At 37.3% G+C, this 16,142-nt stretch overlaps 1 protein-coding gene across 1 annotated transcript in view; it reads left to right on the top strand.

Moving 5' to 3' along the window:
* Positions 1-16,142, top strand: part of LOC150090217 (uncharacterized) — an 86,854-nt gene that overhangs the window by 6,611 nt on the left and 64,101 nt on the right. Inside the window, exons 2-3 of the mRNA XM_090390208.1 lie at positions 11,743-11,947; positions 12,336-12,504. Coding sequence (XP_090246334.1) covers positions 11,800-11,947; positions 12,336-12,504 — 317 coding nt within the window. The 5' untranslated portion in view covers positions 11,743-11,799. The remainder of the gene's footprint in view (positions 1-11,742; positions 11,948-12,335; positions 12,505-16,142) is intronic.

The raw sequence follows: 16,142 nt of genomic DNA, 5'->3' as shown, positions 1-16,142 counted from the left end.
GCCAGTTAGTATGACTTCAGTGGTAGGAAAAATCTTAGAGGCAATCCAGGGACATTTAGATAGGTATAGCATTCTGAAGGACACAACATGACTTTGTTAAGGGTAAATCATGCTTAATTAACTTAGTAGGCTATTTTGAGAGTTACCTCATGAGGATTTAGGGAATAATTTTGACATAGTTTACTATGTCAAAATTATTCAAAATTTAAAAAAATATGCAGAAAAACACCGAACCCTGTGGAGTCCCACAGGGTTCGGTGTTGGGTCCACTGTTGTTTTGTATATTTATCAATGATATTGATGAAGGTATATCAGGCTTAGTGTCGAAGTTTGCAGATGATACAAAGGTTGGCAGGGTTGTTAATGACAATAATGGCAGTGTGCTACTGCAACGGGATCTAGAAAATTTGTGCAGATGGGCTAAGAAATGGCAACTGAAGTTTAACCTTGACAAATGCAAAGTACTGCATATGGGTAGAAGTAACCCCAGAGAAATGTACCAACTGTGTGGTACTACACTTAAGGTGGTAGAAAATGAAAAAGACCTGGGAGTAATTGTGCAGTCAGATATGAAGTTTTCTGAGCAATGCAGACAGGCTGCCAGGGCAGGTCATGGAGTTTTGTCAATGATATATAGGAATTTTGCTAGCAGGGAAAAGGAGGTGATTATCCCTCTGTATAAGGCAATGGTCAGGTCACGCCTTGAGTACTGCGTACAGGTCTGGAGGCCTCATTTTAGGAAGGATGTCGATTTGCTTGAACATGTACAGAGAAGGGCAACAAGATTGGTGAGGGGAATGAAGGGATCCTCTTACCAAGAGAGGCTTAAGTTCTGCAAATTGCAGTGGCTGGAGACTAAACACCTGCGCGGTGATCTGATTGAGGTGTATAAGGCCTTGAATGGGTTGAACATGCTGAATTCTGATGGGATCCTTCCACTTGTTCAGATTACGAACCTAAGGGGCCATAAATTCAAATTAAGAAAAGATAGATGTAGAATAGATGTGCAGAAATTTGCCTTTAGCCAGCGGGTGGTTAATTGCTGGAACAAACTTCTATCTGTCATTGTGGAAGTTGATAGGTTGAATAAATTTAAGGAGGAACTGGACAGACATTTGGAGGGAATGGTGTGATTTTTTTTTTTTTTTTCGGCTGATGCTGCATAAGCTCATACACTTGCTTTCTTGCATCACATTCCACTACTACTACTGCTATACATTTTAGCAAAACATTTGACTTGGTCCCTCATGATAGGTTACTGTATAAGCTTGAACAGTTTGGGATTACTCGTAAGATTCTGAGATGGATTGCTGGGTGTCTGCAGGGCAGAAGGATGTGATTAATGGATATTCTTCAGATTGGTGCAATTTCAGGAGTAGGCTCCCTCAAGGATTGGTTCTTGGACCACTGCTGTTTTTCATTTTCATAAATGACATTGATAAAGGGATAGAAGGTGTGATGTCAAAATTTGCAGATGAGATTGGCAGAGTCGTTAATGATCAGTGCCAAGCAGCGTTCCTTCAGGATGACTTGAACAGACTTCAAAGAAGTGGCAGCTATGTTTTAATGCTGCTGAATGCAAGATCTTACACTTGGAGGATAGCTACCCATAAATAAATTAAACACGTATTATTATTATTACTAGCCATATAGTGCAAGGAAGCCTGAGGCTTATGCTGCACCAGCTAAAAAAAAAATTTCCAAGTTACTCAGAGAGAGAAGTAGAAGGGAATCACCAAGAAGAGAAGAATGATGGTATCCAGCTCAGGACCCTGGGTGTGCCAAGCCCATACTCACCAGATGTGAGCCATCAGTGTAGATACACCATAGACAACTCTTAAAGAAAAATTACGATCATAGTGTGCAAGGCGTCATTTCATCTGTATCTCATATTGTGCTCCTTCACGAGTTACCATGTATTGCACTTATTCTCGGGGGGGTTCAATCAAAAACAGTGGAGGAGGAAAGGGATCTGGCAGTTACAATATGGCAGATATGAAGTTTTCTGAATAGTGTAAACAGGCAGCTAGGAAAGCCCATGTTGCCCTATTGATGATTTATCGAATGTTATCCTGTAGAGATAGAGATAAAGAAATGTATAAAGTAATTGTAAGACTGCATTTGGAATACTGTTCGTGTATGGAGACCTCATCTGAATAAAAGACCATTGAGCTTCTTGAAAGTGGTTCAAAGTGGACACGAATGGTGAGATTATTTATTATTAGTCATATCGTGCAAGGAAGCCTGAGGCTTACCCTGAGAGAGAGACAGAGAAAAATAGAAAGGAATTACCAAAAAAAAGAATGATGATGATATCCGGCAGCTCAGGACCCTGGGTGTTCCAAGCCCATACTCCCCAGATGTAAGCCCCTGGGGTTAGATCAGCAGAAGGACTACCATATGAGGAAAGACTCCAATTATGTGGGCTACAGGACTTGGTAACCAGCCACCTTATAGGTCACCTGATTGAGTTTTATAAGGCTCTGAGAGGGATTAGTAAAATGAACAAAGGTAGAATCAGTTATAAAGAATTCCAGAACTAGGGGTCATAACAAATTACAGGGTTCGAAATTTCGATTAGGCTGTAGGAAGTTTTCTTTTATCCAGGATTTTGATTGCTGAAACAAGCATTAGTAGAGGCATATGATGTAAGAAAGCAAGCTTATACAGCATCAGCCAAAAAAAAAAAAAAAAAAGACCAAGTTGCCCTTGCAGGTAGTTTAGGCTAACAGCAGTGGTGAGCTGTGAATATTTTAACAATGGGTTTGCAGTTTTGGGGACTTTTTGATGTGAAACAACCTTAGGGATTCCTGCCCAGTAAATCTGATCTATCACGGAAGTGACGTCATCCGTGGCTTTCACCAGAGGCACTTCCCACGTTCACACTACTAGCCTGCACTGAGTACTCACCAGTTGTTCGTGACCGGTATGATGTCTTGAGTCAGCCTGGTCATCACCCCCCCCCACACTTTTACGATGATACCTGGATACAATAGTATCTCGAGTTCTGACTTTTTAAAAAAATAATTTTTGAATAGTGTGATGTCATAATCGTACTTCCTGAAGTAAGTATGATTACAACAATCGTACGCAGTGAGTATGATTGCAACAATCATATGCAGTGAGTATGATTGCAACAATACAAATATTTGTCATATGGCTGCAACAATATGGATGCCTCCGTAGCCAGGTGGGAAGGAGCAGCAGTGCGTAGCACATGCTTCTTGATTAGACCAGGATTCGAGCCCGTCACCACCAAATACAGAGGATGCGGAAAGAACAAGGGAATGACCACCGCATAGTCCCTGAGAAATATGGCCTTAGTTGCTAATGCTCCTAAAAGCCAAATAACAAACAAACTGCAACAATACAAATATTTGTCAACAATTTATGTTTTTGTCTTGCATTTTCATTTTGTTCCATTGTTAGGTGCCCCTAGCAGTTGCACATGTCATTTCAACTACAAGATCAGTACTTCAATTGACGCTGTTTTCAAGAGACATTCAGATATGTTTGCAATCACAAGTATACATCTCTTACTTTAAGTATCATAAATCCATTGTATCTTGTCTTCCAGAAATTATGAATATTTGCAAATGTTCAATAAAATATTTACAATATAAAAGCTCTTTTATTTCGTAATCAATATACAAATCAAAATACCTAAAAGAAACGCAAAGGATTCACATGAAACCATCTACTGTGCATGCTGGGCACATGCGCCATTTTTTTATTCATCTTTTTTTCTTTTTTTTAACAACTAGGGAAATATAATTGGTACATTTTTTTTTTTTCATGATAAAATTTTAATATTGCGAATAAAAAATAACATGAAATATTTCCCATATCATAAATAACAAAAACTATCACAAAACATTCCACAATATAAAAACAAATATTACATAAAAAAACAACTCTTCTAGAAAAGGTACACAAAAATCACAGATTACATGAAAAAAATTATTACACAAATATTCATTTATTCTAAAAATTGCCAATTTACTTCTTTATTAATATTTTTTGTCGACCTTCTGTTTTGCTCAATAGCTGAGCGATGATTACCGAGGAATGATTTGAATGATCCGAATCCAATTGAAGCAATGGTTTTTCATTTAGATGTATGGTCATCATAATTTGCAATGTATTTAATTGTCACAATATTATTCATTATGCTGAAAGCTCTTTCAGCTTCAGCACTGCTAATTGCAATGGTTTCAAAGATATTTCTGGCTTTCTTAATTGAAGAGGGACTTTCACTCGATTTTAAAGATAAACTGTCTTCGACAAAATCTCTAAAATCATTAATTTTTATTTCATATTTTATCAGAAACTTAAATTTCTTATTCATTTTTCACCATCTTGCCACCGAGACGAAAGTTCTTTCATATTCCACAATTCCGGGTAGCATATGTTTAAAATTTCTTTCAATTTCTCATCATTAATAGTATCATTATTTTCTTTATTTAATTTAATTGCATTAACAACTTATCCTTAATAAGGATAAGTTAAATGCATTCTTACTTTTGATTCCTTCAAATTCTTTCAACTTCAACATGCTCTCAATTTTAGCGTCATAATTTCCTTTAGAATTTTTCATATTAGCGATATTATTGATAGTTTGAATAATTAATTTATCTGCTTTTACTATAGTGATGCTGCAACTTTGTAAATCTTCTGAAAGGTAAGAGAGCGCCTGCAGGATGTCAATCATTAGTGCTAAATCGTTAAGAAATTCCAGATTGAAAAGTTAGTTTAATAATCCTTTGCTACCTCCTTTAATATAACTGGATAGATCCCATCCACCCCAGGTGCCTTTTTTATGTTTATCCTCAACAATCTCTCCTCCACTTTCCTCTCAGTTATTACAAAATCATCCAGCTCACTGCCAATGTTTACTTTACCTAATTTCATTCTCCTTCCTGAATAACTCCTCATGCGTGAATGTAGATGCAAAATACTCATTTAGATTGTTAGCCACCTGAGCAGGATCCTCAACTGTTGAACCATCAATATCCAGTGGACCATTCTGATTCATCCCTTTCCTTCTTGAGTTTAAATATGTAAAGAACTCTTTTCTGTTTTTCTTTGCATCCTTTGCCAAGGATTTTTCGTAGTCTGCCTTTACCTGCCTAATCTCCTTTGTGACTTGGTTACAGACCAACTTATATCTATCATAGGCTTCCATGTCACCCATTAATTTGTATGTATCCCATGCATATAAGGCAATGGTTAGGCCACATCTTGAGTACTGTATACAGGTCTGGAGGCCTCATTTCAAGAAGGATGTAGAGCTGCTGGAACAGGTACAGAGAAGGGCAACAAGATTAGTGAATGGAACAAAGGGTTGCTCTTATGAAGAAAGGCTTAAGTTTTGCAAATTACAGAGTCTGGAGACTAGGCACCGGCGAGGTGATCTGATAGAGGTGTATAAGGCTTTGAATGGTTTGAGCATGCTCAGTGCCAATGGGATTCTTCATCTTGCTCAGAATAATCACCTCAGAGGGCATAAATTCAAATTGAGGAAGGACGGATGTTGGATAGATGTGCGGAAATTTGCCTTTGGCCAGCGGGTGGTTGGTTGGTGGAACCGACTTCCATCACTTGTTGTTGAAGTTGATAGCCTAAACAAATTTAAAGCTCAACTGGGCAGGTATTTCGAACGAACGGAGGGGTGAAATGGGAGTGGTGTGTGTTTTTTTTTTTTGGCTGATGCTGAATAAGCTTGCTTTCTTGCATCATATGCCTCTACTAATGCTAATCCAGAATATTTAACTTCCGATTCAAAATGTTTGCAGAAAGTGGGATAATTCCTCCAACCTGCAATTGTCGTCTGCAAACTACAAGCTAAACGTCATGGCCCGAACACAACCAATCTTTATAGTTTCCACATCAAGTTCTTTAGCAATCATCTTTAATTTGCACTGGTTTTTTGGAGATTGGTGATACAGTTTTTTTTTTTTTAATTATTGCCTGCATGCCATTATATTTTGGAATGTTTTCTTCACAGTGAAAGCCTCAATGCGGTTTCCAAATCTGCCAACATTTCATCTTTGGAAAGTTTACTTAATATCTTAGTTGCCTTATCCCCCACCCCCCAACTAGTTCTTTGAATACTGGGCAAAATATCAGAATCACTCAAATATTCAGCCAGTCGACATCGATGGACAGGGAAGTGTCGAGTCAGTTTGGTGTGACATAAGCATAGGGAAATCAAAATTGAGAGTAGGAGTGTGCTGTAGGCCTAATGACTCTGATGAGTATAATAAGATACTGTACAGGGAAATAGAGTGGGCCAGTAAATCAGAGAGTCTTATAATGGGGGATTTTAATTTCCCAAATATTGACCAGAATTTGTGGGTTGGTCACTCACATGCTAGCAAGGCTTTTGTGGATTTATTGGATGATTGTTTTCTACATCAGCATGTTCGGGAGGCAACTAGAGGGAGCAATACTCTTGATCTGATTATCAGAAGTGATTCTTCGTGCATTAAGAATCTGCAGATAAAGGAACCACTAGGTGGCAGTGATCACAGTGTGCTGAAGTGAGATTTACTCAAGGAGGTAACTACCATCGGAGGTAAAGGGAAGGGTTTTTGCTTTCGTAAAGGCGACTATGATGGTCTGAGACAGTATTTAAATTCTATACTGTGGGACCAACTAATGATGTTAACAACAACAAATTCAAAATGGGAAGCATTCAAAGAACTAATCTTGGAAGCTACAAGGCTTTACATACCAACTAAGAAATATTGTTCAAGGTTCAGGCCTAAATGGATGTCAGATGAACTAATGAGACATATGGCAAAGAAGAAAAATGCATGGGATTCATACAAATTAATGGGTGACATGGAAGCCTATGATAGATATAAGTTGGTGTGTAACCAAGTCACAAAGGAGATTAGGCAGGCAAAGGCAGATTATGAGAAATCCTTGGCAAAGGATGCAAAGAAAAACAACAAAGAGTTCTTTACCTATGTAAACTCTAGAAGGAAAGGGATGAATCAGATTAGTCCACTGGATATTGATGGTTCAACTGTTGATGATTCTGCTCAGGTGGCTAACAAACTGTGTATTTTGCATCTACATTCACCCATGGGGAGTTATTCAGGAAGGGGAATGTCGTAGGTGAAGTAAACATTGGCAGTGAGCTAGATGATTTTGTAATAACTGAGAGGAAAGTGGAGGAGAAATTGTTGAGGATAAACATAAAAAAGGCACCTGGGATGGATGGGATCTATCCAGTTATATTAAAGGAGGCAGCAAAGGAAGTAAGCAAACCCCTAGCCATAATTATGAGAGCTTCTTTGGACTCAGGGAAGGTACTCATAGACTGGAGATGTTCAAATGTAATCCCAATTCACAAAGGAGGATCAAAGGCTGACACAAGTAATTATAGACCTGTTAGTTTAACTTCTGTTCCAGGAAAATTAATGGAGGCACTGGTTAAAGAAGCACTGCAGGATCATCTAGACAAGAATTCAGTTATAGCTCAGACACAGCATGGTTTTGTTAAGGGAAGGTCTTGCCTGATCAATTTGATTGGATACTATGATGTAGTCACAAAAGAACTGGATGCAGGGAATAACTTGGATATTATATATTTGGATCTTAGAAAGGCTTTTGATACTGTTGCACATGGAAGACTGCTGCACAAATTGGAGCAGTGTGGTATTGGAGGCAAATTGCTGCTATGGATAAAGGGATGGTTGAATGGCAGAAGACAGAGAGTGGTAATCAATGGACACTGCTCAACGTGGACTAATATTATTAGTGGAGTTCCTCGGGGTTCAGTGTTGGGTCCGTTGTTGTTTTCTGTATTTATAAATGATATTGATGATGGTATATCAAGCTTAATGTCCAAGTTTGCAGACGATACAAAGGTTGGCAGGGTTGTTAAGGACACTACTGATGCTATGCTGCTGCAACAGGATCTGGAAAGGTTGAGCAGATGGGCTGAGAGGTGGCAAATGAAGTTTAACATTGACAAATGTAAAGTACTACACATGGGAAACAGTAGCCCCAGAGCAATGTATCAACTCTGCAGTACTACACTGACAGTGGTAGAGAATGAAAAGGGCCTGGGGGTAATTGTGCAGGCAGATATGAAGTTCTCTGAGCAGTGCAGACTAGCTCCAAGAGTAGCTCATGGTGTCTTGTTAATGATATACAGGAATTTCTCTAGCAGGGATAGGGAGGTGATTATTCCCTTGTATAAGGCAATGGTCAGGCCACACCTTGAGTACTGTATACAGGTCTGGAGGCCTCATTTCAAGAAGGATGTAGAGCTGCTGGAACGAGTACAGAGAAGGGCAACAAGATTAGTGAATGGAACAAAGGGGTGCTCTTATGAAGAAAGGCTTAAGTTTTGCAAATTACAGACTCTGGAGACTAGGCACTGGTGAGGTGATCTGATAGAGGTGTATAAGGCCTTGAATGGTTTGAGTATGCTCAATGCCAATGGGATTCTTCCTCTTGCTCAGAATAATCACCTGAGAGGGCATAAATTCAAATTCAGGAAAGACAGATGTAGGATAGATGTGCGGAAATTTACCTTTAGCCAGCGGGTAGTTGGTTGGTGGAACAGACTTCCATCACTTGTTGTTGAAGTTGATAGCCTAAACAAATTTAAGGCTCAGCTGGACAGGTATTTTGAACGAACGGAGGGGTGAAATGGGAGTGGTGTTTTTTTTTTTTTTTTTTGGCTGATGCTGAATAAGCTTGCTTTCTTGCATCATATGCCTCTACTAATGCTAATGCTACTGTGACCATGTAAACATAGACAGGAGAAATTTACTCAAAGGCGTGGATCACTCACTTCTCCAAAAAACAGATGACTGTTTGTCAGAGTAAAGGGGAACACAGGTTGACCAGAGGCTATTATCTGTGTCAGGAATCCTCTTAATCCTCTGACTGGATATGGAAAGCATATTAACTAGTGAGACTTCTCGGAATGTGGCTGCATAGGTGATACCACTAACATTGTGGAATGGTAATCCTTTTCACTCTTAATTCGCGCTTTCTAATTACCTAAATTGCCTAAAGGCCAGAGATGAGAACAATGCGTACAAAGTTGTCTCTTGTAATCCATCTTTTTTCTATGGAAACTATTTTAAATGTAATTACCAAGGGGAATTTTTTAAAAAATCGCTATAAAGAAGTTTGTTAAACAGAGGTCCGACTGTAATTGATTGTTTCAATAATGGGCTCGCAAATTTAAAAAAAAAAAAAAAAAAACAACAATGGTCTCTTGCGCACCCACTATAGCTCACCACTGGCTAACAGTTTGAATAATTTAAAGGTCAACGGGATACTTACCTGTGTTAGGAGGGAAGCATATAATTTGTGTGTGTGTTTTTTCTTTCTACTTGGGTTTTTTTTTTTTTTTTTTTTTTGCCAGTGCAGCAGAAGCCTCTGGCTTCCTGGCACTATATAGTGCACTGTTACTATGAAAATATTCTTCTACTTCTAATGCTACTGTGACCGTGTAAACATAGACAGGAGAAATTTACTCGAAGGCATGGATCACTCACTTCTCCGAAAAACAGAGACTGCAATATCCTCTGGACTTCAACTTTGTGGAAGAAATTTTATATTACTACAAAACAGTAAACCCGAAGCACAATGCTATGCTGTGCAGAGACTTTCTAGCAACTAAACAACAGGAGGGGATATTGCAAATTATGTTGTGGCCACCCGAATCACCTGACTTAATTTCAGTAAAGCTTTTATGGGATCATGACCATCAAGACCATGAAGTTTGTCCATCTTCACGAAATTTATGAGAAACCTTGCAGATCACTTGGAATAACATTGGCCAAGACACTTATAAAATTAATCACCAGAATGCCATGTCTGTATTAAGGCAGTGATAAAATCTCATGGAGGATATTTTGAGGAAAAATCAGTATAGCTGTTAATATTAATCATTTCAATATTTTTTGCTGTAAATATTTCAATGCATAATAAAAAAATTTTATATATACTTTGTAGTGCGGTTTTTTATATTAAACCATACATTGTCATATGCTGTGATTCCAAACTTTTAGGTGGGAGTGATCAGGATCTATTCTGAGTATAACCAAGTCAGACTAGATCTGGGCATGTTGTGCATCGATAAAAAAAATATATAGGAAACAAACCTTATCTAAGTTATACACACTGGTTCATTTCTAAAGAGCTGGCAACAGCAAAATTAAAGGTGAACAGTGGAGAACGTCACTACAAAGCATATTTTAAATCAGTCTATTAGTACTTAAAAGGCTGAAGTAATCTATTATAACACAAGTGTTATTCTCTAGCTCATCCAGAAGTCTCCCGAAGTGATACCTACTGTACCAATTCAGGAGACTTCTTGATGAGCTTCAATTTGGTGTATTATCTGTTTAACCATCTGGTGAAACTTCAGTAAACTCTGTAAAATCCAGCACTGGAGAATCCAGAACATTTTACAAAAAAATTATTATTTTTTTACAATCCAGGAAATATTAAGTGACCAGGCACTTTTATCAACAATTGCATTTGTCTTTAACCTGGTGGAAGTGGTGCCCAAAATATAGAAAACTGGTGGTGGATCACCTGACAGGTTCCCAAATTTCTTTTTAATTTCTGAAAAATGTTTTTGGTCCCACTGCATAGAATTTAAAAACTGTCTGAGACCACTGTAGTCACTCTTATGAAAGCAAAAGCCTTTTCCATTACTCTTGATAGTAGTTAATTAAATTTCACATTAGTACATTGTTATTGTTGCCACCCAGTGGGTCTTAGTCTCCTGTAAATTCCGAATGCATGGAGAATCACTGCTGATAACCATATCAAGAGTTGCTTCTTCTTGTTGCCTCTCTAACATGCTGCTCTGGAAAACAGTCATCCAAGAAATTTACAAAAGTCTTGCTAGTGTGTGTGACCAATCCACAAATTGTAGTCAATGTCTAAAAAGTTAAAATCTGTCATTATAAGACATTCTTATTTACTAGCTCACTTCATTTCTCCATATAGCTGTTTGGTATACTCATCACAGTCATTAGGTCTATAACACATTCCTACTCTCAATTTTGTTTTCCCAGTACTTCTGCCACACCAGTCTGACTCAACATTGCACTGGTCACTCATGTTGACTGGATGCGCTGCCTTAGATTTAATATGCTTCTTAACTACTCCACATATTCAAATTCAGCATCGCTTATGTCTGAGTGACACCATGTCTCCACTATCCCTACACTGTCAACATTTGATGACTTAACAGTACTTCAAATTCATCAAATTTATTTACAGTGCTCCCAGTGTACATGTAAGTATACGTGTACATGTTCTTACTTTTAGTTCCCCTAACACAGCCCATATATTATCTTGTTCCATGATGACCCACAGCAGGGCCTGAAATCCCCAACACCTTACTTTCCACGTGAGTTTTGGTACTCTACCAACTTAAAAATTCCAGTCCTAAATTCAGCATATTATTGCCCTTGGTGCTTACACTTGCAGTGCATATGTGCACTGCACCCTCAGCACAAATCCTGAGCTGGCCTTGGCCATGAGTTTGGTCTCATTGGGTTCATTACTATATACCAAAGTAATTTAATGCTTAAATGCTGAAAGGACAAGTGAAGCACACATGGATTACAGCTATGTAAATTTTTTAATTACTGATGTTACATAAGTAGTATTTTGTAGAATTGTTTTGGTAATACTGATATTGCCGAAAAAAAAAAAAAAAAATAATGATTGTGTAAATTTTGCTTTCAGATTCATTGCCCTTAATTCACACACATAAATATATGATCCTGCGAACCAGGAAAAAGTATGCAGGAAAATGTTGGAGAAAAGTCTAAAGAATGTCGAGCCCTTCGTGGATTACATAATGTAATTGACTTAAATAATGATCCTTTGCCAATGAAACTGTATACGTCAAAGATTGATACATATGGAAAACAGTTGCTCAGTCAAGAAGGTGAGTAATGTTTATTACTTAAATTTGAAAAGCATTTTATGTTAGCAACTTTTAATTCTCAAGGAATGTAAAATAACCTGAAGCTGCTTTGCTGGAGGTATGGAGACTGATTCTGATCAGCTCACACCAGAAGTTAACAGAAAATATGCCCAGGAGGGTTGTGGATGTCATACAGGTTGTGGCCTTTATGACAGCTAAAACCTGGTGGCCTTACTGTCTATTTGGTTTTTGGCTTAAGTACTTTTGGTTGTAAAGTTCTATACTTAGTTTTTTTGGCAGAAATCAAAATAAGTATTATAAAATATTAATAATTTTAATAACATATGAAAAGAAAGTAAAAAAGGTAAAAGTAGGTTTACTTTTCTGATATTATATTTGTGTTATCTAGATATAAAGAAATTTGTAGATGATGATGATGATGAAGATGAAGAAGATACTGCAACGAAAGAAGAAAAATTTGAAGAACTATTTAAAGAAACAAAGAAAACTAAAAGAATAAATGAGGAGGTGGAGGCTGTTAGTGATCCAGAACATGCAGATTTGGCTGATGTAGAAAGGTACATTATATCAGTTTTTACATTATTTGCACACTTGTACATATGCAAATACAGGCATTCCCTGATGTATGTAATACTCGACTTACAGAAATTCAACTTTATACAAGTTTTTGCTGGCCGGTGCAAACTTAAAAAAATTGCATCTGTAAGAATAAATGGAGGTATTGTGAAAATATCATAATGTGAACCCAATAGCACATTGTTTTTTTTTTTTTTTTTTTTTTTGATAATTGTTTCAAGACCTTGGAAGTTGAAATTTTCGCTATATAACTAAGCTATTTATCTATCTAAAAGGTCATTTTTATAGGTCATTTTTATAATGGAAATTGCACTACACTTTCATCATTATCATATGTTCCATTATAAGACTCAATTTTGAATGCTTTTGCAATATTTTTCTAAAGCATGTTTCTGGAGGTCACTACCATAAAACAATAAAAACAATAAACACTTTCTGGTTTATAGTGAAATATTTCCCCTTCACTGATATCTTCAATTATATAAAAAACATAAATTTTCAGAATCGTCTCTTCATTCCTATTTACTTATTACAATGGTGAAGGGAAAGCAACCAATGGAAAGTGCAAGTGGTGGCAGTGCTAGGAAATGAAACAAAATAGATTTAGAAATGAAGATGATAGTGATTAAGTACGAAGCAAGACAAAGTTTGTCATCTATTGCAGGGGAATTAGGTCTCATTTCTTCAACAGTGAATGCTATTTTAAAGGACAGTGAGCATATAAAAGAACCTGTTAAAGGATCAATGCATTTAAGATCAACAGTGATCACAAAGCAGCTTTCAGGTGCTATATCGAAGATGGAAAAGCTGTTAATAATATGGATAGAAAATCAGATTCAGAAGCTAGTGTCCCTGAATCTAATGGCCATTCAAGCAAAAGCAAGTAGTATTTATGAAGATATTAAGGATAAGTACGACGACCCACAAGCCAAGTTTGTGGCAAGCAATGGGTGGTTTAATAGGTTCAAACATCGAGCTAGTTTCCGCAACATTAAAGTATGCGGCGAAGTCGCCAGTGACGATTCTGCAGCTGCAGAGAAATTTTGTGATGTGTTGGGAAAAAACCCTTCTAAATCTCCACAGCCCTCAACTTCCACAGTGGCGTACTTATCAGCTGGACAGTTATTTTGCAATGATGCTCGAAAAGTAAAACTTGCTGACATTGCGCCTGTCTCCTCTCGCTTTTTGTAATTTTGTACACTTTTGTAATTTTTCCTGTGCACGAGATAAAAAATTAAATAATTCTATTTACATGTTCGTCAAACATTTCTTTTTTTTTTTTTTTTTTTTTTTTCAATCAAATTCAGCGCTTGTAGTTGCAAGTGCTGCATAAGCATTTAGGGAAATTCCAATTTACTTAGAGTTCCGCGGAATGCAACCCTTACATAAGTCAGGGAGTGGCTGTAGTAAAAACTGAATTATTGAATTAGAATTCTTGTTGTTAAATATTTTATTTTGTGAATTAAGCTTTAACAACAAGAATTAATTTTTATTTATGCTGAAATTAATATGATAGGATATACCAAGTTGGTTCAGTAAAGATCCTTATTCACTTGTAACTATGCAGAGGCATTTCTGCTGTTGGTTAATGAATATATTTCTTTGTAAAACACTTGTAGTTGCCCTTGAAACCATGACCTAGTCTCAGAAATCACCCTATCATTCTCAAGATGCCTGTTCTGGAAAAAAAAAAAGAAAAAAGGATTTCAGGGATGGAAAAAGAAGAAATTTGAAGGGATTTAAGGACAGAAGAATTTGGTGGTGAATGCAGCAATATTGCAAAGGCCCATTGACTTATAATTGTGAATCCAGCACACACACTTTTTGTCAGAACTCCTCACTGTTTTTCCTTATAACTGCACCCAAATGGAATAAATAGAGTAATATATGATATTTTTATCTTTTCAAGTTGCTGTGCACAATCCTGCCATTGCATCTTCTGGAAAAGTTGCAGTACCCAAGGATCCATCAGGTAAACATTATATACAGGGTGTCCATAAGTTATTGACCACATTACAAATTATTATATAACAGGAACTACCATGGATATCAGCAAACAATTTTTTTTTTTTCAATGGAAAGGACAACTCAAAAAATCAATAAATTTCCACATGTTTACAATTTTGCGTTGAGTGTTTTCTTTCTAAGCATCGTGGAAGCAATTGCACCAGTGATTCACTTGCAAAGGTCATCTAGATTTGCAACGGGCGCACGATGCACCCAATCCTTCACATAACCCCACAGAAAAACTCCAGTGGGATTATATTTGGTGAGTGGGTGGGAGAGAATTAGTCCCCTGTCAAATCCATTGTCCTGGAAAATGCTCATTGTAGAATTGCCACACAGTCAAAGCCCAGTGAGGAGAAGCACCAGCTTGTTGAAACATAATGTTCAGTTGATGTTCTGCCATCTGCAGCATAGCAAAATATTCTAGCATATCTAATTGTTACTGTTTACTGCAGTATCAGAAAATAAAAGTGTGCCAATCACCTGGTTATGGAAAAAGGCAGGGTGCACCACACATTCAATTTTGGGGAATCCAGTTTATGCTCACTAAAGATGTGAGGAGTTTCGTGGCTCCAGATCTTGCAATTGTAGTGGTTGACCTTACCGAACAGGTGGAAGGCATATTTATCACTACAGATAACTTTGTTTAGGAAGCCGTCATCATTTTCGTGATTACTGCAAACATTCATTCTCTGACATAGCAGATCATCTGGTTTCAATACTTACACAAGCTGGATTTTGTGTACATAAAGTTTCAGGTGGTGGCAGAGAATTTTGTGAATGGTTGATCAGGGTGTTTCTAGTTCTCTCCTAGCAAGACCTACGGATTTCCTTGAACTGCATGTTAAACCTTCATGAATGAACTCAGCATTCTCAACACTCATCACAGCCTTACCTGCACCCTTCTTATGCAGGACACTGCCAGTTCCCTTAAACCATTTTACCCATCTCTTAATGGACTTGCCTGAAGGTGCCTCACCTTCATATTCCCAGTGGTGTACCACCTTTGCATTGTAATTACAGATTTAAACTGCAAACCACAATGCACACATTGCTTTCTCATGTACCGTCAAACCACAATACACACATCGCTTTCTCATGTACCATCAAACCACAATACACACATCACTTTCTCATGTACCATCACCATTTTAATGGTTATTGTGAGACACATCTGTTATTAACACTTGTGACATCTACACGATACTATATAAAACTCTTTAAGCAGTTCTTTCAAATGACAAACATTCATATATCAGCTCTAGTTTGTGCTTAATAATTGTTTGTAATTTGGCCAATAATTTATGGACACCCTGTATGTTCAAATGGTGGTTTGAAATTGTGGCAGTTTTCCACAGAATGAATACTTGAAAAATCACATGAGATTATACATAAATTGCTACATTGCAGTAATCACACCAGCTTCTTCACTTCCTTCACGTTCTCCTTCGTGACAGCTGTTGTTGGGTATTTTGGAAATTTTATGTATTGGATATTAACATGCTCTTTCTTGAACTGTTTATGCCACTGTACAGCAACGCTATAGGATGGGGGAACTTTCCCAATAAATTGCACTGATCTCCGTGTGAATTTTTAGATTTTCTCCTGAGAG

This window comes from Mastigoproctus giganteus, chromosome 2 (genome assembly GCF_048544385.1).
Source record: "Mastigoproctus giganteus isolate SK-2022 chromosome 2, ASM4854438v1, whole genome shotgun sequence".
Lineage (NCBI taxonomy): Eukaryota > Metazoa > Arthropoda > Arachnida > Uropygi > Thelyphonidae > Mastigoproctus > Mastigoproctus giganteus.
The sequence above is the reverse complement of the archived record's forward strand: the minus strand, read 5'-3'. Positions and strand labels throughout refer to the sequence as shown.